This window comes from Schistocerca gregaria, chromosome 9 (genome assembly GCF_023897955.1).
Source record: "Schistocerca gregaria isolate iqSchGreg1 chromosome 9, iqSchGreg1.2, whole genome shotgun sequence".
NCBI lineage: Eukaryota > Metazoa > Arthropoda > Insecta > Orthoptera > Acrididae > Schistocerca > Schistocerca gregaria.
Genome location: NC_064928.1, coordinates 185,599,488 through 185,625,529, shown reverse-complemented (window position 1 = coordinate 185,625,529; position 26,042 = coordinate 185,599,488). Strand labels below are relative to the sequence as shown.

General features: G+C 45.7%; 1 protein-coding gene across 2 annotated transcripts in view; it reads left to right on the top strand.

Moving 5' to 3' along the window:
* Window positions 1-26,042, top strand: part of LOC126291773 (trichohyalin-like) — a 214,171-nt gene that overhangs the window by 103,817 nt on the left and 84,312 nt on the right. For both annotated transcript variants that reach the window (XM_049985462.1, XM_049985461.1), the window contains exons 7-9: window positions 15,646-15,752; window positions 18,813-19,119; window positions 21,908-22,096. In XM_049985462.1, the coding sequence (XP_049841419.1) occupies window positions 15,646-15,752; window positions 18,813-19,119; window positions 21,908-22,096 (603 nt within the window). The remainder of the gene's footprint in view (window positions 1-15,645; window positions 15,753-18,812; window positions 19,120-21,907; window positions 22,097-26,042) is intronic.

Here is a 26,042-nt window from a genome sequence, read left to right as displayed (position 1 = left end):
ACGGCGGCGGTGCACAAATGCTGCGCAGCTAGCGCCATTCGACGGCCAACACCGCGGTTCCTGGTGTGTCCGCTGTGCCGTGCGTGTGATCATTGCTTGTACAGCCGTCTCGCAGTGTCCGGAGCAAGTATGGTGGGTCTGACACACCGGTGTCAATGTGTTCTTTTTTCCATTTCCAGGAGTGTATTAGCAGAGGTGAACAAGTGCTCGTAACTCTTAAAGTAAGCATTTCAGAGCCCATGTTTGGTCCATACTATCACACCTGAAAGTTTCCCACCCCACTGTCTTACCAATAACAGTACCTGTGGATATAGTCCACTGTCGGAGGTATCAGAGCGAGTGGTTCAAATGGCTCTGAGCACTATGGGGCTTAACATCTATGGTCACCAGTCCCCTAGAACTTAGAACTACTTAAACCTAACTAACCTAAGGACGGCACACAACACCCAGTCATCACGAGGCAGATAAAATCCCTGGCCCCGCCGTCAGAGCGAGTTTCCCTTATGATTTCGACTCGGCAGTTTCCTGTATACGGTCCCCTACCTCATTCTGATAACTTTATCCTTCTCCATCATTCTAGAAAATCTGTATCAGTTTGACGGAACCACCCTGTATTAGCGAGCCCCCACGATGTTGCTACAGGCTGTTGCACAAGCCGTGCCTGCCATTGTCTCCGCCGTAAACATTAAAGCAGCCTAGCCTGCCGCAAGAGTGCACGCGTTCTAAAGCGCAGTGGCTAACGCAGGTCAGTCTGGGTTTCCGCTGCGCTTGCCTGTCAATCCAACCTGACTACAGAATTGCCATGTATAAACGGGGTGTTCAAAAAGTCTCTCCGCAGAGCCGTATGATTGTTAACAGCGCGTGCCGTATGCCGCAGTGAATATACCGAAATGAAACTCAGTGAAATACAAGTCATCAATTCATTGAATACTCGTTTTTACTTACAGATTTTCACATTAAATGTTGAAAGTATCCCTCCTGTTGTTGAATACGTAATTCAATCCGTCTAATCATGTTTCCAAACACAAGCTGTAACATTTATTCTGTAACAGAAGCAGTGAAAGTTGATACCGCAGTTTTTGTACACAGCTGCTTTCGCTGCATCCCAGAAGAAAAAGTCAGGTGGTGTTAGGTCAGGTGATCGTGGAGGCCAAAGTCCTGTGAAATTAAATATCAGCTGCAGTGACATTGAAACTCGAGCTGTATGTGCGGTTGCACCATCTTGTTGAAAATAACCGTTCAGTATTTTACTTAACTCAAGTTCTCCTATGAATGCGGACAGAATATCACTGTAGTATCGTTGTGTGTTTATTTTTTCGTTGAAAAATATGGGACTCACAATCGGACGTCTAGAAATTGCAATCCAAACTCCTATTTTCACAGAATGAAGTGGTTCCTCATGAATACACAATGGATTTGTAGTACTCCACATATGAGAATTTTACGAGTTCATGTACCCAGATAAATGAAATCACTCCTCATCAGCGAAAAACGTTTCTCTTCCATTTTGTTGAACGAAATTTTTTAACCATTGACATAATGCCATGATCAGTATTTTTTCAGTTCCTGCACGAGTGTCACCGTGTATGGGAAAAGTTTTGATTTTTTCCTTAGAGCTGTTTGCGCCGTTCCGACACTAACATCGATTTCCTGGGCGAGTTTTCTTACTGATCTGTTCGGACTCATGGAAATTTTATGGGAAATATCGAGTAGTTTATCCTCAGACAAAATGCTAGGATGACCACTTCTCGGTGCATCTATCACTGAAGCCGTACTTCGAAATTTGTTAAGCAAAGCTCGCACAGTATCGCGATGTGGGAGTATTGTCGCCTGGAAAACTGAATTAAATGTTTGACGAACTGAAGCTGTGTATATACGGCCAGCTTTGAACAATTGTTCTTCAATGGTTACCATTTTAACAGTGACAAAAACCAAACAAACCAACAGAGGGACAAAACTTAAACGTTCACGTCAACACGTAACGTCACACATCAACGATACCACTGACGCTGGCTCAGATAAACGAAACAGTGGCACGTTCGGAGAGTCATCTTGAAGTGAAGTAATCCGAGCAGGCAAACAATCATACGCGCAGCTAACTATCATACGGCGCTGCGGAGAGACTTTTTCAATACCCCGTATGTCTGCATAGGTCTGGCTGGCCAATTCATTACCTGGAATTGTACGGAATATTCTGCAGACGAGTTCAAAAATGGTTCAAATTTCCCTGAGCACTATGGGACTTAACTACTGAGGTCTTCAGTCCCCTAGAACTTAGGACTACTTAAACCTAACTAACCTAAGAACATCACACACATCCATTGCCGAGGCAGGATTCGAACCTGCGACCGTAGCGGTCTCGAGGATCCAGACTGTAGCGCCTAGAACCGCACGGCCACTCCGGCTGGCTGCAGACGAGTCACGAACATTTGTGGCCTGGTGACAATTCAATCGTCTGGGATCATGAAATCAATGCCTGGCCTCAAATGGTGTCCAATTAGCCGAACATAACCACTTCAAGCCAATTATCCATGTAAACACAGTCCACACCGTTATGGAGTCACCAACAGCTTGCACGGTGTCTTGTTGAAATCTCGGGTCCATGGCTTCTTGGGATCTGCGCCACACTCAACCCCTACCATCAGCTCGTTCCAGCTGAAACTGGGACTCATCTGATCGGGCCACGGTCTTCCAGTCGTCTAGGATCCATCCGATACGGTGACGAGCCCCGGAGAGGTGCTGCAGGCGATGTCGTGCTGTTAGCAAAGACATCCGCATCTGTCGTCTGCTGCCATAGACCATTAATGCCAAATTTCGCCGCACTGTGGTAACGGATACGTTCGTCGTAGGTCCCACATTGCTTTCTGCAGTTATTTCACTCAGTCTTGCTTGTCTGTTAACACTGACAACTCTACGCAAGCGCCACTGCTCTCGGTTGTTAAGTGAAGGCCATCGGCCACTGCATTGTCCGTGGTGAAAGGTAATGCCTAAAATCTGGCCTTCTCGACAAACTATTCACACTGAGGATATCGCAATATTTAATTACGTAACGATTTCCGAAATGGAATGTCCCACGCGTCTACCTCGAACTACTGTTCCACGCTCAAAGCCTGTTAATTCCCGTCGTGCTGTCGCAATAAAGTCGGAAACCTTTTAATATAAGTCATCTGAGTACAAGAGACATCTGCGCCAATGCACAGCCCTTTTATATCTTGTAATAGGACTAAAGCATTGAATTACAGACCCACATCACTGACCTCAAATTGGAGTAGGATTTTGGAGCATATACTGTACTCGAACATTATAAATACCTTCAAGAAAATGACTAATTGATACATAACCAGTACGGATTCTGAAAATATCGTTCTTGTGCAACACAACCTGCACTTTATTCCCATGAAGTAATGAGTGCTGTCGACAAGGGATCTCACATCGATTCCATATTTCTAGATTTCCAGAAGGCTTTTGATATCTTTCCTCACAAGCGACTATTAATCAAACTGCGTGCAAATGGAGTACCGTCTCAATTGTGTGACTGGATTCGTGATTTCCTCCTAGACAGGTCACAGATCGTAGTGGTAGACGGTAAATCATCGAGTAGAGCAGAAGTGATATCCGGCGTTCCGCAAGGTAGTGTCATAGGGGCCCTCTGCTGTTCCTGATTTACATAAATGATATAGGTGATAATCTGAGTAGCCCCCTTACATTGTTTGCAGATGACGCTGTAATTTACCGTCTAGTAAAATCATCAGACGATCAGTTCCAATTACAAAATGATCTAGAGAGAATTTCTGAATGGTGCTAAAAGTGGCAATTGGCACTAAACAAAGAAAAGTGCGAGGTCATCCACATGGGTACTAAAAGAAATCCGATAAATTTTGGGTACACGATAAATCGCACAAATCTAAGGGCTGTCAATTCGACTACATACCTAGGAATTACAATTACGAGCAACTTAAATTGGAAAGACCACATAGATAATATTGTGGAGAAGGCGAAACAAAGACTGCGCTTTGTTGGCAGGACACTTAGAAGGTGCCAAAAACCCTCTTAAGTGACAGCCTACATTATACTTGTCCGTCCTCTGCTGGAATATTGCTGCGCGGTGTGGCATCCTTATCAGGTAGGATTGACGGAGGACATCGAAAAAGTGCAAAGAATAGCACCCCGCTTCGTATTATAGGGGTGAGAGTGTCACTGATATGATACGCGAGTTTGGGTGGCAGTCACTGAAACAAAGGCGGGTTTCTTTGTGGCGAGATCTATTTACTAAATTTCAATTACCAACTTTCTCTTCCGAATGCGAAAATATTTTGTTGACACCCACCTACGTAGAGAGAAATGATCATCATAATAAAATAAGAGTAATCAGAGCCCAAACGGAAAGCTTTGTGTGTTCCTTTTTCCCACCCGCCATTCGAGAGTGGAATGGTAGAGAAGACGTATGAAAATGGTTCGATGAACCCTCCGCGAGGCACGTAAGTGTGAATTGCAGAGTAACCATATAAGCATATAGATGTAGATGTAGATATGTGTGCGGTACTACCACCTTGTGTATATGAGCATGTCACTGTCTCATGACTTCCGCCACCTCAGTGAATATTGGTGATCAATGCGGTGTTCCGGGAGAAAATAAGACAAAAATATCAAATTTTGTAAAAGCTGTATGCGTCACCAAAATTTTAGCTCATTTTCAAAGTGAATACCATTCTTGTTATAAAATAATTCAGATATTTACTTAGAAAAATCAATGTAAAAACCCAAAAATTATGAAAACTGCCACTGTATTGTTGAAGTATAGGTCGTCGCCGTATGTAGACCCAGCGCTACACCGGCGAAAAAAATATATTGCTACAGTGTTGTGAGTCAATAAGCAACGACTTGTACGATGCAGTAGGGTATGTCACCGTATTACTGTATATTATAAACATATCCTAGTCACTGAAAACATACAGAACTTTCTATCTCGATCCCATGTTGACACTGCGATAAACGGCTATCTTCAAGCAGATTCTGTCACATGCTACGAACATGCAGGAACAGAAACAAGTGATCCACAGAAATCACATGGTATAAAATACGTGCAACAATAAGACACAGCGATTTTAATTTATAAGTTTGATATAGCAGATGTACTTAAGAACTGAGGGCGATAAGGTCAAAGCAGTCTCAATTTAGTATTTTTTTTACAGGAGCGATCGAAAAACTAGTTGTAAAAAATGATACACAACTAAATAAAATATAAAGAATAAAACTACACCTAGACTTTCTTTTTCCAAAATAAATACACTCCTGGAAATTGAAATAAGAACACCGTGAATTCATTGTCCCAGGAAGGGGAAACTTTATTGACACATTCCTGGGGTCAGATACATCACATGATCACACTGACAGAACCACAGGCACATAGACACAGGCAACAGAGAATGCACAATGTCGGCACTAGTACAGTGTATATCCACCTTTCGCAGCAATGCAGGCTGCCAGTCTCCCATGGAGACGATCGTAGAGATGCTGGATGTAGTCCTGTGGAACGGCTTGCCATGCCATTTCCACCTGGAGCCTCAGTTGGACCAGCGTTCGTGATGGACGTGCAGACCGCGTGAGACGACGCTTCATCCAGTCCCAAACATGCTCAATGGGGGACAGATCCGGAGATCTTGCTGGCCAGGGTAGATGACTTACACCTTCTAGAGCACGTTGGGTGGCACGGGATACATGCGGACGTGCATTGTCCTGTTGGAACAGCAAGTTTCCTTGCCGGTCTAGGAATGGTAGAACGATGGGTTCGATGACGGTTTGGATGTACCGTGCACTATTCAGTGTCCCCTCGACGATCACTAGACGTCTACGGCCAGTGTAGGAGATCGCTCCCCACACCATGATGCCAGGTACTCGCCCTGTGTGCCTCGGTCGTATGCAGTCCTGATTGTGGCGCTCACCTGCACGGCGCCAAACACGGATACGACCATCTTTGGCACCAAGGCAGAAGCGACTCTCATCGCTGAAGACAACACGTGTCCATTCGTCCATCCATTCACGCCTGTCGCGACACCACTGGAGGCGGGCTGCCCGATGTTGGGGCGTGAGCGGAAGACGGCCTAACGGTGTGCGGGACCGTAGACCAGCTTCATGGAGACGGTTGCGAATGGTCCTCGCCGATACCCCAGGAGCAACAGTGTCCCTAATTTGCTGGGCAGTGGCGGTGCGGTCCCCTACGGCACTGCGTAGGATCCTACGGTCTTGGCGTGCATCCGTGCGTCGCTGCGGTCCGGTCCCAGGTCGACGGGCACGTGCAGCTTCCGCCGACCACTGGCGACAACATCGATGTACTGTGGAGACCTCACGCCCCACGTGTTGAGCAATTCGGCGGTACGTCCACCCGGCCTCCCGCATGCCAACTATACGCCCTCGCTCAAAGTCCGTCAACTGCACATACGGTTCACGTCCACGCTGTCGCGGCATGCTACCAGTATTAAAGACTGCGATGGAGCTCCGTATGCCACGGCAAACTGGCTGACACTGACGGCGGCGGTGCACAAATGCTGCGCAGGTAGCGCCATTCGACGGCCAACACCGCGGTTCCTGGTGTGTCCGCTGTGCCGTGCGTGTGATCATTGCTTGTACAGCCCTCTCGCAGTGTCCGGAGCAAGTATGATGGGTCTGACACACCGGTGTCAATGTGTTCTTTTTTCCATTTCCAGGAGCGTTTTTTATCAGCCACTGACCCAAAAGTACAATTCTCCTGCGGAAATGATGAAGAAAGATATTGAAAACTGACGCGTATTGATCATCCGTTCTCCGTTCAGGTATCTTTAAATCTAAATTGCAGGAATAAAACTGGAGTTCTTCTCTTTGTGCGCTGTTCGATAATCTAAAGCTAAATCAACACGTATTGGAGTTCTGTTGCCTCTATCACATATTTCACTTCAGAGTATTAAGTACGTGATAAGAAAGATTAGCTGGTGTATGCGGAGACTAATTCCTCTATCCGTACGTGACACGGACTGATTAATTATGAAACATCGATCACTCAGAATGGTTTACAGAGTACAAAACTGTATGAGAAAACTGACTCTCAGATCGAGGCAAGCACTTTGATGGCATTCAGAGCAGGCGGGTTCATACACAGGATTTTCCTAAATACTTTGCGAGGCAGTTGCTGGGACGGCTCCCTCAGTGGTTCGGTTGCTAGCGGATATACGTGTAATCCAAGAGTGCGTCTCCCATAATTTGGACGAAAACGGAACAATAAACTCAGCCCTTCCACCTTTTCATTTGTAGCAAGATGCCTCGTATAACAGCTAAAAACCGACTGGTCAACTTAAATTTAAGTATATTAACGACCGCGCAATCAAATTGAGAGTTAATGTCATGTTATGGTGAATGAAGTGAGTGTGTCCGTCAACAGTGGAAAAAAAATGCATAGGCCCATTAATGTTTTAGAGTTCTATGTATGTGACTGCTATTTCTGTATTTCATCTTGACGACTATGGACCATCGTTATTTGTTTCTTATTTCTGGTGTTCCTTTCTTCTTCCTGGTACTTTTTTCAGTTTTTAAGTCTGTTTCTTAGTGAATATTTTTATGTACTTAGTACTTTTCCTTTTCTTGAAAAACGTCGGGCTTCTTAATTTAGCTACTGACGTTCTCCTTTGTTCTGGATATCTGTTACAGAAACATACATTTGTACTTTCAGAATCACTAATTGAATCTTTCTTTTTTTTTTTTTGAGCTTTCCGTTGTTGAAGTACTGCAATATTTGTTTACGCATCCTGTTTTCCTGTTTCCCTCATTTCCTATTCCCCAAAGGAAAATCTCCAAATTTTGTCTGACACTTTTTGGGCTTTTGCTACTTAGTTCGTTGTTGCTCCTTAGCAAGTTTTGCCCATCTTCATCAGATTACGGATCAAGATTTTTTTAAGGATTTTTCTCTATTTTTCTGTATTTTCTCCATTTGTCCTACTATCAGCAACGTAATATATCCTGTTGGTTTTACTCCTCGAGGTCTTATTACAGTGGTATAATATTTAGATACAGAAGCCTTTGCAGAGCATTCAGTCATCATTTGTTTCTTTATGCTGTCCAAAAATGGTTCAAATGGCTCTGAGCACTATGGGACTTAACATCTGTGGTCATCAGTCCCCCAGAACTTAGAAGTACTTAAACCTAACTAACCTAAGGACATCACACACATCCATGCCCGAGGCAGGATCCGAACCTGCGACCGTAGCAGTCGCGCCGTTCCGGTCTGAGCGCCTAGAACCGCTAGACCACCGCGGCCGGCCTATGCTCGTCTTTCATCTGACTGACATCTCCTTTATCTTAGATTTTTGTAACTTTGTTGAGTCTCTCAAAATCTGTTTACAATTATTTTGAGGCACCTAATGTGTTACTTATTTCTACTTGTACGTCGTTATTTTTAGGTCTGTTTCCTAACAATTTTTCTATATACTTTCTCAAAAATGTGGCTGAATTTGGGTATCTGGTAAATATCGCTAGGTCACTAGCGAAAGAGAAACTGTTGGTTTTGACTCCTTTATCTTTTAGCCTTAGTTTTACATTATTTATCTCTGTCTTTGGTAGTGCTTCTTACAACTCTCAGATGATTTTTACTTTTTAAGCCACACGTAAAAAACGCGGGTGACGGTTCATCTTCCTGCCTGACACCTATTGTTGTTTAGAATGATTCGGAAATTTTTGAGAGAAATTTCAGTTAAGATTTCCTGTTTGTGATGGATTCCTTGAAGAAATAATTAACCCCATGATTAATACCGGATTCATGGAGTGTGGGAGTGGGACTGATTTGTCAATAGAATTATTTGCCGTCGTACAGTCATCAAAAGTGATGACGTATAGTGTTTTGTCAGTGTGTAGTGTCGCATTATGTCCTACATGGGGTGTTTCCATGACGGTGATGTAAACTTTCAGGGATGGTTGAGAAAGACAGGCAGAGGCGCTGATTTGCTGTGTACGTAGTTTCTAACACTGTAGAACAGGCAAGGTGGAGACACCACTTTGTCTCTAGGTCAAAGCAGTTTCTACACTAAAGAGCTGAAGGAACGGGCACACCTGCCTAATATCACGTAGGGCCCCCGCGAGAAAACAGAAGTGGCGCAGCACTACGTGGAATGGACTCGACTAATGCTAAAGTCGTGCTGGACGGAACTGACTCCAGGAATCCTGCACGGTTGTCCACGGTTTGTAAGATGGAGTGGAGATCTCTTCTGAACAGCACGTTGCAAGGCATCCCAGATATACTCAATAATGTTCATGTCTGTGGAGTTACGTGGCCAGTGGAATTGTTTTAACTCAGAAGAGTGTTCCTGGAGCCACTCTGTAGAAATTCTGGAAATGTGGAGCGTCGCATTGTCCTGCTGGAATTGCCCAAGTCCGGCGGAATGCACAATGGACAAGAGTGGATCCAGGCGATCAGACAGGATGTTTACGTACATTTCACCTGTCAGAGTCGTATGTAGACGTATCGGGGATCCCATATCACTTCAACTGCACAGACTCCACACCATTACAGAGCCTCCACCAGCTTGAACAGTCTCCTGCTGACATGAAGTGTCTATGGATTTATGAGGTTGTCTCCATACTCGTACACGTCCATCTGTTCAATACAATTTTAAACGAGGCTCGTCCGACCGGGCAACATGACTACAGTCATCAACAGTCCAATGTCGGTGTTGTCGAGCCCTGGGAAGGCTAAAGCTTTGTGTCGTGCAGTCATAAAGGGTACACAAGTGGGCCTTTGTCTCCAAAAGCCCATATCGATGATGTTTCGTTGATTGGTTCGCGCGTTGACACTTGCTGATTGCCTACCATTAAATCTGCAGCAGTTTGCGGAAGGGTTACACTTCTGTCACGTTTTTCCTGTTCTTGCAGCGATGTCGGAGATTTTATGCTTTACCTGATGCCTGATATTCACGGTACACTCGCGAAATGGTCGTACGGGAAAGTCCCCACTTCATCGCTACCTCGGAGATGCTGTATTCCATCGTTCGTGCGCCAGCTATAACACCACCTTGAAACTCACTGAAGTCTTGATAACGTTCCATTGTAGCAGCAGTAAACGATCTAACAACCACGTCAGACACTTGTTGTCTTATATAGGCGTTGCCGACCGCAGCGCCATATTCTGCCTGTTTACATCTATCTGTATTTGAATACACATGCCTATACTAGTTCCTTTGGCGCTTCAGTGTATGTCACTGAATGAGTGGCTCGGGGGAAGTTCCCAGTTGCGAGTTGTCCATTTGACAGATACCAGTGGCAACAAAATTTTTGATTTTAAATATTTAATAAAGGTACTGACCAAATTTAAAAATTGCAAAAGGTGTTGTTCCAATGGCTCTAAGCACTATGGGACTTAATATGTGAGGTCATCAGTCCCCTAGACTTAGAACTACTTAAACCTAACTAACCTAAGGAAATCACGCACATCCATGCCCGAGGCAGGATTCGAAGCTGCTATCGTAGCGGTCTAGAACCACTCAGCCACCCCGCACGGCAGGGGGTAACTGAAGACTTGTAGCGGGAACCAAGACAGCTAAGTTTACCACGGGAACACATGTCCATAAACGTACAGTTTACCGGTTACAAGGAAAATAGCACAACGTACGTAACTCTCTGACTCCTATTGCTTGTCGTCTGGGTTCACATACAAGCAGGGCTCGATGTGTCGACGAGCAGCGTCGATACAGACTGTACGTCCATATGGTGTTGCGCCAGGCCCTGGTCCAGAATCCGCTGCAGTCATAGCCCACACTGGTGGACCTTGTAAAGCAAGGATACCCTGTGACGTCACAGCTAGTAGTCTAGCAGTTTAAGGTTGGGTGAACGTGAAGACCAAACAGTTGGGCCACGACGACCTATTGACTGTTGTCGAAATCGTTGGTCCAGGGGGTCTCCGACCAAACGTGAAAAACGAGGTGGTGAGCCATCATGTTGAAGCCACATGTTTTTTGTTGCACATGCAGTGGCACATCTTCCAAGTGGTCATGCCGTACGCCATCAAGTAATCGGAAGTGTGGGGCACCATTGAGACATTGTGGAAAGATGCACACGGGCGATTCGAATGAAAAAGTGCTATAATACACTCCTGGAAATGGAAAAAAAGAACACATTGACACCGGTGTGTCAGACCCACCATACTTGCACCGGACACTGCGAGACGGCTGTACAAGCAATGATCACACGCACGGCACAGCGGACACACCAGGAACCGCGGTGTTGGCCGTCGAATGGCGCTAGCTGCGCAGCATTTATGCACCGCCGCCGTCAGTGTCAGCCAGTTTGCCGTGGCATACGGAGCTCCATCGCAGTCTTTAACACTGGTAGCATGCCGCGACAGCGTGGACGTGAACCGTATGTGCAGTTGACGGACTTTGAGCGAGGGCGTATAGTGAACATGCGGGAGGCCGGGTGGACGTACCGCCGAATTGCACAACACGTGGGGCGCGAGGTCTCCACAGTACATCGATGTTGTCGCCAGTGATCGGCGGAAGGTGCACGTGACCGTCGACCTGGGACCGGACCGCAGCGACGCACGGATCCACGCGAAGACCGTAGGATCTTACGCAGTGCCGTAGGGGACCGCACCGCCACTTCCCAGCAAATTAGGGACACTGTTGCTCCTGGGGTATCGGCGAGGACCATTCGCAACCGTCTGCATGAAGCTGGGCTACGGTCCCGCACACCGTTAGGCCGTCTTCCGCTCACGCCCCAACATCGGGCAGCCCGCCTCCAGTGGTGTCGCGACAGGCGTGAATGGAGGGACGAATGGAGACGTGTCGTCTTCAGCGATGAGAGTCGCTTCTGCCTTGGTGCCAAAGATGGTCGTATGCGTGTTTGGCGCCGTGCAGGTGAGCGCCACAATCAGGACTGCATACGACCGAAGCACACAGGGCCAACACCCGGCATCATGGTGTGGGGAGCGATCTCCTACGCTGGCTGTACACCTCTCGTGATCGTCGAGGGGACAGTGAATAGTGCACGGTACATCCAAACCGTCATCGAAACCATCGTTCTACCATTCCTAGACCGGCAAGGGAACTTGCTGTTCCAACAGGACAATGCACGTCCGCATGTATTCCGTGCCACCCAACGTGCTCTAGAAGGTGTAAGTCATCTACCCTGGCCAGCAAGATCTCCGGATCTGTCCCCCATTGAGCATGTTTGTGACTGGATGAAGCGTCGTCTCACGCGGTCTGCACGTCCAGCACGAACGCTGGTCCAACTGAGGCTCCAGGTGGAAATGGCACCGCAAGCCGTTCCACAGGACTACATCCAGCATCTCTACGATCGTCTCCATGGGAGAATAGCAGCCTGCATTGGTGCGAAAGGTGGATATACACTGTACTAGTGTCGACATTGAGCATTCTCTGTTGCCTGTGTCTATGTGCCTGTGGTTCTGTCAGTGTGATCATGTGATGTATCTGACCCCAGGAATGTGTCAATAAAGTTTCCCCTTCCTGGGACAATGAATTCACGGTGTTCTTATTTCAATTTCCAGGAGTGTATTTGAATTGTAACAATGAACAAAAATCGTAAGTGTCATCTTTCGGCGTATTCTCCCTGATGTTGAATGCACCACTTTGGAAGAGGATAGGCGCTGCGATGAAAGAATTCTTTTGGTCAAGCGTGGAGCCAATCGTGCACAGCGCTTTTCACCTCTTCATTACCTCTGAAATGCCTGCTTCCCACTGCTTCTTTCAGTGCACCGAACACATGAAAGTCACTAGGAGCAAGGTCTTGTGGATATGGAGAATGTACCACGTATTCAAATTTAATCTCCTGTCTTATATTCTGAATGCAGTCAGGCACTGTCATGCTGTAGCAATACTCCAGGAGTCAGAAATCCGCGTCGTTCACTTCTGATTGCAGTGAAAAGTTGATTTTTCAGCATTTCTGAATAAGAAGTACTAGTTACCGTCATTCCCTTTCGACGTAACGCTCCGGAATCCATTTGCATCCCAGAAGAGAATAAGCATGACTTTTCCAGCGAACGATTAAGTGTGATTGGAAACTGAGCGTCTGGCACATGCTTCCTTACGCATCTGGTTTTCTTGCGCCGATTACATGACCTACCTCTAACAGTGCGTCACACAAAAGCACGTTTGTCCCCATGGAGAATGACTGTTTTACGAGGTGGAGCCTCAGCAAAGCGATCTCTAGACCCTCCCATTACATATGTCACTTTTATCCCTTACATATGTCACTATTATCCCTGTCTATGTCCGCCCCCCGGTAGCTGAGTGCTCAGCGTGACAGACTGTCAATCCTAAGGGCCCGGGTTCGATTCCCGGCTGGGTCGGAGATTTTCTCCGCTCAGGGACTGGGTGTTGTGTTGTCTTAATCATCAACATTTCATCCCCATCGACGCGCAGGTCGCCGAAGTGGCGTCAAATCAAAAGACCTGCACCAGGAAAGCGGTCTATCCGACGGGAGGCCCTAGCCACACGACATTTGATCCCTGCCTATGGACATCCGTGCACACACACACACACACACACACACACACACACACACACACACACACTGCAGGGATATCAATAAACAACTTTAATTTGCTGAGACGTCTAACAAGGAGAGCACACAGCAATCAGATTTTCGTAATTTTTGTTTTGTTGTATTTATCGTATATGAACGTCAGAACTCAAATATCGATCTCCGAAAGCAGTTCGATGCAACTCTCGAAAGTTCTCGACAAAATCTGCATTGAAGTGCTCCAACTACATGTAATATCCTAAAGCAGGGGTTTCCAGACGGTGCTACACGTACCACTGGTGTTAGTTAAGGATATTTCAGGTGATACACGTAAACTGCAAAATAACAAAGCATCTGGACCTCAGCATATTACTGCTGAAAAGTTCAAATTATCTGGAGACTTGGTTTGAAACTCATTCATGAAAAATAGTAACAACATATGGAATAACATAACATGGACGGAGGACTAGTCCATATCCATTATGATTGCGTTTCATAACAAAGGAAACTTACAGCGTCCTGAGAACTACAGAACCATTACTTTAATTTCACATGCCAGCAAGATTCTTCTAAATGTCATCCGTGAATGCCTGAGAAAATATTTAGGTAAAGAAATACCACCAGGGCGAGCTGCATTTGTCCATAATAAAGAAACACGAGAGCAGTTTCTCAGTGTCAGAAAGCTAATTTAAAAATGTTGAGAATTCTATGCTTCATTAGTTCTTTGTTTCTTGGACTATAGTAAGGCTTCCGACTGTGTTCGATGGAAACAACTGTGGATCGTACTAGGAGAAATGGGTATTTCTGATCATCTCATTGTACTTATCAGAAGTCTCTACTCTGATAGTAAGGCAATAATCGGATTACCTATAGCTATTTCAATTCCTTTTGAACCATCTAAAAGATTTAGACAGGGATTCATTCTACCACCAATTCATTTAGCATCTATGGAGAAAATATGTTTGAAAAAAGTCTTCATGGTTGGACTTGTGGGATCCGAATTGGAGAACAAGGAATCGGTAATTTCAGATTTGCTGATGACACCACACTGTGCCCAAAATCACAAGTGGAAATGAAGAAACTGCTAGACAGAGTTGAGAGCGAAACAGGGGAACATGGGTTGTCAGTTAATAAGAAAGAGACCAAGATCGATGATCGATGATACCTGATAACTGGTAGAGGTGAGACACTACCAGCTACTGGTTCCCGGTTCACGCCAGATGAAAACCCTTCGAGAATCACTGTCCAGACTATACCTGGACTCGTCCGTGAACATAACCTTGGACCACTGTTCCAATGACCATGTACTCTGTTCTTGACACCAGGCTTTACGGGCTCTCCTATGACCAGGGGTCAGTGGAATGCTCCTTGTAGGTCTCCGGGTGAATTACCATGTCTGTTCAGTCGTCTGTAGACTGTGTGTCTGGAGACAACTGTTCCAGTGGCTGCGGTAAGGTTCCGAGCAAGGCTACCTACAGTACTCCGTGGCAGTCTGCGGGTACTGATGGTGAGTTATCGGTCTTCTTATGGTGTTGTACACTGTGGACGTCCCGTACTGTAACGCCTGGACACGTTTCCCTTCGGCTGGAATCGTTGCCATAATCTGGAGATCACACTTCGTGGCACATGGAGGCCCGTGCTACGACCAGCCTAGTATTCTACTCCTCATAACGTCATCAATATGTGTTCTTTGAGCCATTCTCAACACACAGTCACCATTAGCACGTCTGAAAACGTCTGCACACTTACTCGCTGCACCGTGCTCTGATATGCGCCAGCACACCTCTTCGTATGTGGACTGCTGCCAGCGCCACCGTGCGACGACTGCAGGTCACGTGCACCGCAGGGTCGTACCCCGATGTGATTTTAACCCCCAAAACGCCCACCTGAGCGTTGTTTCGCCGTGTATCAGCATTATCGTTAATTTATTCGCATAAGTGTATATGTCTCTATAACGCCATACCATGATCTTTGTCACATTACTGTACTGTATAGAAACGTTCTTTTCAGCGAAACGCCATAACGAGGGTTGAACTGGATAAATACCAAGTTAAGGTGAATTCACAGGGTGTGCTTCTGAAGACTGGTCGCGGGGATCAGGAATTTTCCACGCCAGCGTCGGAAATGAATGATCTCCTGTGTGTGTTCCAGGCCGAAGACATAGTACGGCAGGTGCGCGAGGCGCTGGAGACCGAGCAGAACGCGTTTGAGGAGCGCCTGCAGAAGCGGAAGGAAGAGGAGAGCTACCGGGAATCAAGGTAAGGAGGCAGCGGCAGAACAGCGGCCTCCACTGCTCTGTATACTTCTTTGTTCTTCTTCTAATTTTTTGTGTCAATGGTCAGTTGACATTTTCATTGCTGTCCTTCATCTCTCTCCACGCTGCTCGATCCAGGAGGAACTTGACGTGATAATTCAATGGATAGCACCACCATATGTCAAAGATACATCTGTTCTGCAGGTCCGAAATTATAGTAGAAATTTAAAATGGACTGTGCAAAATATCATGAAGTTGATGCATAGAACCGAAGATCTATATCACTAACACTAGTCGGCTGCACAGTTTTGGAAAAAGTCTTATTCCCTTTCTGGAGACAGAACAACAACGACATGTATTCCTTCTATATACTAAGATGGTATTTGCTCTTACGGGAATCGGTAACGCGCCGCGAGTAATGAGTATAATTGGCGGGGGCACTACGAATGTAGTGCGGGACAATACGTTGAGAATGTGGGTTTCGCGGGAGGCGTGCCAGAGATAAATGCCTGCAGTGGCGCTATCCTCTTGGTGGCTCAGATGGATAGAGCCTCTTCCATGTAAGCAGGAGATCCCGGGTTCGAGTCACGGTCGGAGCACACATTTTCATGTCTCCCCGTTGACGTATGTCTACGCCTGTAAGCAACTAAGGGTGTTCATTTCATTGTAATTTATTCCTTCTCTTTCAGCCTGTCACACGGTTGTTGATTTCGTGTTACACAGTTCACGACACTGAGAACATGTGGACCAACACAATAAAATCATTCATGTCGGCGGTACAATGTTCATTTTAAAAGCATAAGGCTACAGCTGGAAACGGAGGTTAGCAGCTATTTTTGTGGTAATTTCATAGATTTGGAAACGTTATTCATTGATTTCACCACAAAATAGACGAGTGAATTGTCGTATGTATGCTGCCTGTCACCAGTGAGAAATCCCAGTGTGGAGACATGTCAAGTTTGCACCATAAAAGTTCCGTGACATGACGGGAAATTCGCTCAGCTGTGGTCGGCTTGCATATGGGCTGACAGTGCTGGCTGCTAACCAACGCCTCCTCTATGGATCAAAGTCGATGGTTCACACAGCTGTAGGCTATTTGCGAAAATTTCTCCTGTGATTTGCCACTGTGTCTTTGTCTATGCTCTTGCGGTATGGTGTTTATATTACACTACTGTCCATTAAAATTGCTACACCACGAAAATGACGTGCTACAGACCCGAAATTTAACCGACAGGAAGCAGATGCTGTGATATGCAAATGATTAGCATTTCAGAGCATTCACACAAGGCTGGCGCCGGTGACGACACCTACAACGTGCTGACATGAGTTAAGTTTCCAACCGATTTCTCCTACACGAACAGCAGTTGACCGGTGTTGCCTGGTGAAACATTGTTGTGATGCCTCGTATAAGGAGGAGAAATGCGTACCATAACGGCTCCGACTTTGATAAAGGTCGGATTGTAGCCTATTGCGGTTTATCGTATCGCGACATTGCTGCTCGCGTTGGTCGAGATCCAATGACTGTTAGCAGAATGTGGAATCGGTGGGTTCAGGAGGGTAATACGGAACGCCGTGCTGGATCCCAACGGCCTCGTATCACTAGCTGTCGAGATGACAGGCATCTTATCAGTATGGCTGTAACGGATCGTGCACCACCTCTCGATCCCTGAGTCAACAGATGGGGACGTTTGCAAGACAACAACCATCTGCACGAACAGTTCGACGACGTTTTCAGCAGCATGGACTATCAGCTCGGAGACCGTGGCTGCGGTTACCCTTGACGCTGCATCACGGACAGGAGCGCATGCGAAGGTATTTTCAACGACGAACCTTGGTGCACGAATGGCAAAACGTTATTTTTTCGGATGAATCCAGGTTCCAGTTATAGCATCGTAATGGTCGCATCCGTGTTTGGCGACATCGAGGTGAACGCACATTGAAAGCGTGTATTCGTCTTCGCCATACTGGCGTATCACCCGGCGTGATGATATGGGGTGCCATTGGTTACACGTCTCGGTCACCTCTTGTTCGCATTGACGGCACTTTGAACAGTGGACGTTACATTTCAGATGTATTACGACTCGTGGCTCTACCCTCCATTCGATCTCTGCGAAACCCTACATTTCAGCAGGATAATGCACGACCGAATGTTGCAGGTCCTGTACGGGCCATTCTGAACACAGAAAACCTTCGACTGCTGCCCTGGCAGACAGGAGCGCATGCGAAGGTATTCTCAACGACGAACCTGGGTGCACGAATGGCAAAACGTCATTTTTTCGGATGAATCCAGGTTGTGTTTCCAGCATCACGACGGTCGCTTCCGTGTTTGGCGACATCGCGGTGAACGCACATTTGAAGCGTGTATTCGTCATCGCCACCCGGCGTGATGGTATGGGGTGCCATTGGTTACACGTCTCGGTGATCTATTGTTAGCATTGACGACACTTTGAAAAGTGGACGTTACATTTCAGATGTGTTACGACCCGTGGCTCTACCACCCGTGGCTGTACCCTTCATTCGATCCATGCGACACCCTACATTTCAGCAGGATAATGCATGTCCTGTACGGGCCTTTCTGGATACAGAAAATGTTCGACTGCTGCCCTGGCCAGCACATTCTCCAGATCTCTCGCCAATCGAAAACGTCTGTCAATGGTGGCCGAGCAACTGGCTCATCTCACGCCAGTCACTACTCTTGATGAACCGTGGTATCGAGCTGCATGGGCAGCTGTACCTATACACGCCATCCAAGCTCTGTTGGACTCAATGCCCAGGCGTATCTAGGCTGTTATTACGGCCAAACGTGGTTGTTCTGGGTACTGATTTCTCAGGATCTATGCACCCAAATTGCGTGACAAAGTAATCAGATGTCAGTTCTAGTATAATATATTTGTCCAATGAATACCTGTTTATCATCTACATTTCTTCTTGGTGTAGCAATTTTAGTGTCCAGTAGTGTAACTGTGCTGTGCAGATAGACTTTTGAGATCATGGCAGTCGTACATTGTCTTAACTGTTTGTGACACGGAAGGTTACCTTTTGTGAAGAGAAGTGCGTACGGCAGGTGGAAACTGGCGATGGAGACAGTGGACGAGGAGTGGCGAGCGGCGGCAGAGCGTCTCCGCGCGGAGGAGCAGCGGCTGCGCGGCAGGAGAGAGGCAGACCTGCAGGAGGCGGTGGCGGAGGCGCGCCAGATGCTGAGGGTGGAGCTGGACGAGGAGCGGCTGCAGGCGCTGGCGGGGGCGCGGCTGGCGCTGCGGCAGCACGCCGAGGCGGCGCTCCGGGACCAGGCGGAGGACGTGCTGCGGGCCGTCGACCAGATGGTGGCCGCCGCCGTCGCCGCCGCGCTCAGCAAGCACAAGGCCAAGCTGGTGAGTCCGCCGGGGCCTCTCACAGCTGTATCTGTGCAGAGGTGCTCACAGCAAGAGGGTGGAGAGCGCGCTCGGCGCTGCTGTGGCAGGTGGCAGTTGACGCTAAATAACGAAAAGTGTGAGGTGATCCTCATGAGTTCCAAACGAAAGCCGTTGGAACTCGATTACTCGATAAATAGTACAGTTCTCAAGGCTGTCTGTTCAACTAAGTACCTGGGTGTTAAAACTACGAACAACTTCAGTTGGAGATACCACATAGATACTATTGTGGTGAAGGTGAGCCAAAGGTTGCGTTTCATTGGCAGGACACTTAGAAGATGCAACAAGTCCACTGAAGAGACAGCTTACACTACACTCGTTCGTCCTCTGTTAGAATATTGCTGCGCGGTGTGGGATCCTTGCCAGGTGGGATTGACGGAGGACATCGAAAGGGTGCAAAAAAGGACAGCTCGTTTTTGTATTATCACGTAATAGAGAAGAAAGTGTGGCAGATATGATACGCGAATTGGGATGGAAGTCATTAAAGCAAACACGGTTTTCGTCGCGGCGGGATCTATCTACGAAATTTCAGCCACCAACTTTCTCTTCCGACTGCGAAAATATTTTGTTGAGCCCAACCTACATAGGTAGGAATGATAATCAAAATAAAATAAGAGAAATCAGAGCTCGAACAGAAAGGTTTAGGTGTTCGTTTTTCCCGCGCGCTATTCGGGAGTGGAATGGTAGATTGTGGTTCGATGACCCCTCTGCCAAGCACTTAATGTGAATTGCAGAGTAGTCATGTAGATGTAGATGTAGACGACGGTCGTTGCAACGGCTGCTGTGCTCGACAGGCTCAAGGATAAGCTAGTGGATCCGCTACTCCCTGATGGGTCGTCCCACATCTATTAGTATGTGGAGATACTCACTGAGCAGAGGTAGGACGTACTCGACGCTGCAGACCGTACAGTGCCTGCCACCGTTCCCACTGCTCTCAATGGCATATAGCTGATCTGGTACAAGCACTACTCACTGATGGTGAGTTACAGTTACAGATATGCGGAGGCACTGTCAGATTAGGTGGAGAATATGCTCGATGTGGGCAACTGCTGGTGACCATCACAGTAGCTGACATACTCAAGTGGCCCGAAGCCCAGATGGTGAGTCCACTGGTCTCAGCGTGGGCACACAAACGCAGGTGTGTAGAGGTACTCAGGCAGCAGGCAGAACACGTGCTGGAGGGTGCAGACTCGACGTTGACCGTCACAGACACTGCAATGCTCAGCAAATGTGAGACTCTGGTGAGTAGTGTGGAGGAGAAGGTGCACTCCTGATATCCAGAAGCTTGTGGCTTGGAATCCTGGTAGGTGCTTCGATATCTTTTATTTTAAAATCTCCATCGAAATAGCTTTGAGCACTATATTTATTAAATTAGTTGGTTTAAATGTTATTTTGTATTTCTAATCCTTTGTGACATCATTTTAAACCTCGTATTCACTGTTTCATTAGCTCTCATTTTTGCTTCTTGTCATTCTTTTCTCGTTTGGACTCCTTGTGCATGTGATTTGAATTATTTTTATGTATTCACTTCTGTTTACTATCTTCCATTTTATGATCGTATTGTCCTTGTGCATTTATTACTTCTGTTCCTCACGTTGCTTAAATTTCGTTTTATACGTAATCCCTTCCTATGTTTAAATCTTCATCTGCATTATATTGTGCAGAACGTAACAAGAACTTACATCTTAAATGTTTATATGAAGATCACAACGCCAAAAAATGCACATCTTGTAACGAAGAATACATTTTATACCTCATGAGCAGCCAACAAAAAAATGTTCAAATGTGTGTGAAATCTTATAGGACATAACTGCTAAGGGCATCAGTCCCTAAGCTTACACACTACTTAACCTAAATTATCCTAAAGACAAACACACACACACCCATGCCCGTGGGAGGACTCGAACCTGCGCCGGGACCAGCCGCGCAGTCCATGACTGCAGCGCCTCAGACCACCCGGCTAGTCCCGCGTGGCGAGCAGCCAACAGAAATAGATTACTTTGTCTTTTGTTTTTTTAACTGATGGGTTAGCATTTTCCTACTTTTAAATACTATGTCAAATAAATGAAGATAATTATAAACACATGCATAACCGGTCTGCATGAAGAAAGAATAGCAGGGTGAAAAAATTAGGGTTACTGAAACAGTTAGTAAGATGTTTAAACTTACATGACAAAATACTATAAATAAAAAATAAAATTAAACATATTGATTCGATGAAAGAAGTAATCAAATCCATTACCATAAAGGTTTTAAAGTGAAATATTTCCAAGTCAAAGAGAAGATTCGAAACCACAACCTTCTGCACGGCAGGAAGGTACCTGCTCCACAGCGCTACACTCTTAAGTCTGCATTAACTTACTATCTTCAGGCTTTAGACCGTAACACGAAATTCTAATTTTTTTTCTTCGATTGCTCGCATCCTCACCAGGCTGAATGATTGCAGTAGGTGATACCTGGACCCTAACCTACATCACCCTGTGGATTGGCTTCAAAATGTCAGCCCCATACCAGTAGACCTCTCCTTGTGTGTGGTCTGCAATGTGTCGAAACTCCAGTGATGTTCAATTTTTTTTTCTGGAATAGGATTAGTGACATAACACAAGACTTTTTACAGAGTACGTATTCAGTAACGAGTGCTTCAATAAATGTTCGAGTTCTGTAACTTGACGCTGGCGATTATGAATTCTCAGACTGGCCGACGCCCTTGGAGTATCCACTGCTCTACATCTTCGTTTTATCTCCCCAGGAGCGCCAACAAGAGGAACTCGACTCCAAGCTGAGTAGCGTGAACGCCCTGGACTCCAGGCTCCAGCAGATGGAAAGTAAGATGGCAGACAGGGAGAAGCAGCTGGCTTCGCAGGCACAGGCGCTGGCCGAACTGGAACTGCAGCTGGAACAGCGCTCCAGGCAGCTGGAGCAGGCGCTCGTCCGCAAGGTGAGTGCTCACTGGAGAACGAGTGGCGAAACTCCTTCTTGTGTTTGCAACATCCTACAGTTAATCAGGTGTGAAAATTACCGAGCTATCAGTTTCATAAGTCATGGTTCCAAAATACTAATGCGAATTCTTTATAGAAGAATGGAAAAACTGGTAGAAGCCGACCTCGGGGATGATCAGTTTGGATCCCAGAGGAATGTGGAAACACGCGAGGCAGTACTGATCCTACGAATTATCTTAGAAGATAGGTTAAGGAAAGGCAATCCTACATTTACAGCATTTGTAGACTTAGACAAAGCTTTTGACAATGTTGACTGGAATCTTCTCTTTGGAATTGGAATACTGAAGACAGAAGGAGTAAATTACAGGTAGTGAAAGGCCATTTACCACTTTTACAGAAACCAGACGACATTTATGAGTTGAGCGGCATGAAAGGGAAGCAGTGGTTGAGAAGTTAATGGGACTATACTGTAGCATACCCCAGAATTTATTAAATATATACTTTGAGCAAGCAATAAAGGAAAATTGTTACTAGTAATTGAATTTCAGGGACAAGAAATAAAATCAGTGAGGTTTGCCAGTGAGATTGTAATTCTGTCATAGACAGCAAAAGGACTTGGAAGAGCAGTTGAACTGAATGGAAAGTGAGTTGAAAGTTGGATATAAGTTGGACACCGACAAACGCAAAACAAGGATAATGGAATGTAGTCGAATTAAATCAGGTGATGGTGAGAAAATGAGATTAGGAAACGAGACACTAAAAGCAATAGATGAATGTTGCCATTTGGGTAGCAAAGTAACTGATCATGGCCGAAGTAGACAGGATATAAAATGTAGAGCTGCAATGGCCAACAAGACGTTTCTGAAGAAGGGAAACTTGTTAATATTAAATAGAGGTTTAAGTGGCAGGAAGTCTTTTCTGAAAGTATTTGTATAGAGTGTAGCAATGTATGGAAGTGAAACATGGACGATGAACAGTTTGGAAAAGAGGAAACTAGAAGCTTTCGAAATGTGATGCTGCAGAAGAATGCTGAAGATTAAATGGGTAGGTCACGTAAGTAATGAGGATGTACTGAATAGAGCTGGTGATAAAAGAAATTTTAGCAGAAGAAGGAATCAGTTGATAGGACACAATCTGAGACATCAAGGGATCACGTATTTAGTATTGGAGGGTATATTGGGGGGTGGGGGGTAAAAATCATAGAGGGAGACGAAGAAATGAACACAGTAAGCAGATTCAGAAGGTTATTCAGGGATAAAGAGGCTCGTCCATGATAGAGTAGCTGCGTCAAATCTGTCTTCGGACTGAAAACCACAACATCAACGACGACAACAACAACAAACCAACAACAACGGTTGTTCATGAAACGCTGTAGCTCACAATATACGCGTCGATCTTACTGCCTTCCGCTTCCAGGAGAAGTTTTTATATAGAGCAACAGAAATGAAAAGTATTCCACCGTGTGGTGACAGTCCAATATTTTACAAACTCTGTGGAGACTTCTATTGAGAAAAAAATTCTGTTTACGCCTTTCGGGTCCGCGCCGTAAATTTTTCGTGGTAAAGTCAGGATAAAAGCGTAACAAGTATTTCGTAATTATATGTAATTTAATTACCAATCTCTGTAACACACTGGTTGCACAGAGTAATGTGACGTTTACAGACTAGATAAGTCACAAACTTAGACTCTCTCACATCGTCAGCGTATGGCTGACGGCCTAGCCAGCTGTGAACGATAATCGCTTAGCGCCGTTTCTTCATTTAATTATGGACACTGTCATAGCTCTCGTATTCGCTCGGCACTGGACGTTTTCCTTTCTTTGGATTCCCTTCGATGCCAGCTTTCCTCGGACTGGCGCTTTCTGCAGCTCTGAGCACATTAAAGTCATGCGAGACTACACCCTTCATTATTTTGTGATTTTCAATTCAATATCGATTTTCGGCTGAATCGTTTAGTACAGAAACAGCACTGCTCCACTTTTTGACGCTGCATCAGTTATTCATATTTTCGTGGTTATAGAGGCAGTACCCACAGTTTTATGTAGAAATAGATGCCTCACCCAGTATTAGCCACAGTTTTATGTAGAAATAGATGCCTCACCCTCAGACAGTGTGTAAAATTTCAGCTTAGTGCAGAAACGACACTTCTGGAGAGGTGCTGTTTCTGTTCTAAATGTGTGCTTGAGATGTTAGTACTGGAAGGGTTGTATGCTCTTTGCTCACCTTTAGTGTGGTTAATATTCACAACGTTAGGGGCTGTAGCCGGCCGCTGTGACTGAGCGGTTCTGGGTGCTTCAGTCCGGTACCTCGCTGCTGCTAGGGTCGCAGGTTCGAATCCTGCCTCGCGCATGGATGTGTGTAGTGTCCTTAGGTTAGTTAGGTTTAAGTAGTTCTACGTCTAGGGGACTGATGACCTCAGATGTTAAGTCCCATAGTGCTCAGAGCCATTTGAACCATTTGCATAGAAACGAACGCATAACTCAGCTGTAAAACTTTTTGATACCCTGTCTCTTGGTTCGGTCCAATCTTTCAGTTTGGTATCGATTGGTCTGATCACCTTATCTGTTGTGCTTTCGAATGCACCATATTCTGGTACAATGTAGATCCGCAAGTACCGCTAGAAAATTGTCTGTAGTATAATTTGCTTTGTCATATGGTATTGCTCTCATATCTCAGTTTAACCAAACATGTAACATAACAATAGGAAATTGAGGATGTGTTAGATGTCGATCAGTTTGAGTTTTGGAAAGGTAAAGGCACCAGAGAGGTCGTTCTCAAAAATGGTTCAAATGGCTCTGAGCACTATGGGACTTAACTTCTTTGGTCATCAGTCCCCTAGAACTTAGAACTACTTAAACCTAACTAACCTACGGACATCACACACATCGGTGCCCGAGTCAGGATTCGAACCTGCAACCGTTGCGGTCGCGCAGCTCCAGACTGTAGCGCCTAGAACCGCTCGGCCACCCCGGCTGGCGGTAGTTCTCAAGTTGTGGTTGGGGACGGCACCAGAAGTAAAGAAGAATCATTAAATGTTCGTAGGATGTTTTGACCTCGAAAACGCGTTCTACAGTGTCCAAATAGTGCAACACGTACGAAATTCTGAGAAAAATAGGGGCAAACTATAGGGTAAGACGTGTTTCATAAATATGTTCAAAAGCCAAGACGGAATAATAAGAGAGGACGACCAAAAACTAAGTGCTCGGATTAAAAACGGTGTAAGACAGGGATGTAGTCTTTCCCCCTTCAGTTCAACCTGTACATCGAGAAAGCAGTCGTGGAACGTGAAGAAGAATTACATGATCTACTGAATGGAATGAACAATCTAATGAGTATAGAATATGGACTGAGAATAAATCGAAGAAAGACGAAAGTGATGAAAAGTAACAAAAATAAGACCAGCGAGAAAGATAACATCAGGATGGATGGTCACGAATTAGATGAAGTCAAGGAATTCTGCTGCCTAGGCAGTAAAATAACCCATGACGAACGGAGCAAGGAGGACATCAAAAGCAGACTAGCACTGGCAAAAAGGGCATTCCTGGCCAAGAGAAGTCTACTAGTATCAAACATAGGCCTTAATTTGAGGAAGAAAGTTTCTGAGAATGTGCGTTTGGAGCACAGCATAGTATAGTAAAACATGAACTGTGGGAAAATCGGAACAGAAGAGAATCGAAGCATATGGGATGGGGTGCCACAGATGAATGTTGATATGGCTCTGAGCACTAAGGGACTTAACATCTATGGTCATCAGTCCCCTAGAACTTAGAACTACTTAAACCTAACTAACATAAGGACATCACACAACACCCAGTCATCACGAGGCACAGAAATGAATGTTGAAAATCAGGTTGACTGATAATGTGAGAAATGAGGAGGTTCTGCGCAGTATCAGAGAGGAAAGGAATATCTGGAAAACAGCGACAACGAGAAGGGACAGGACAAT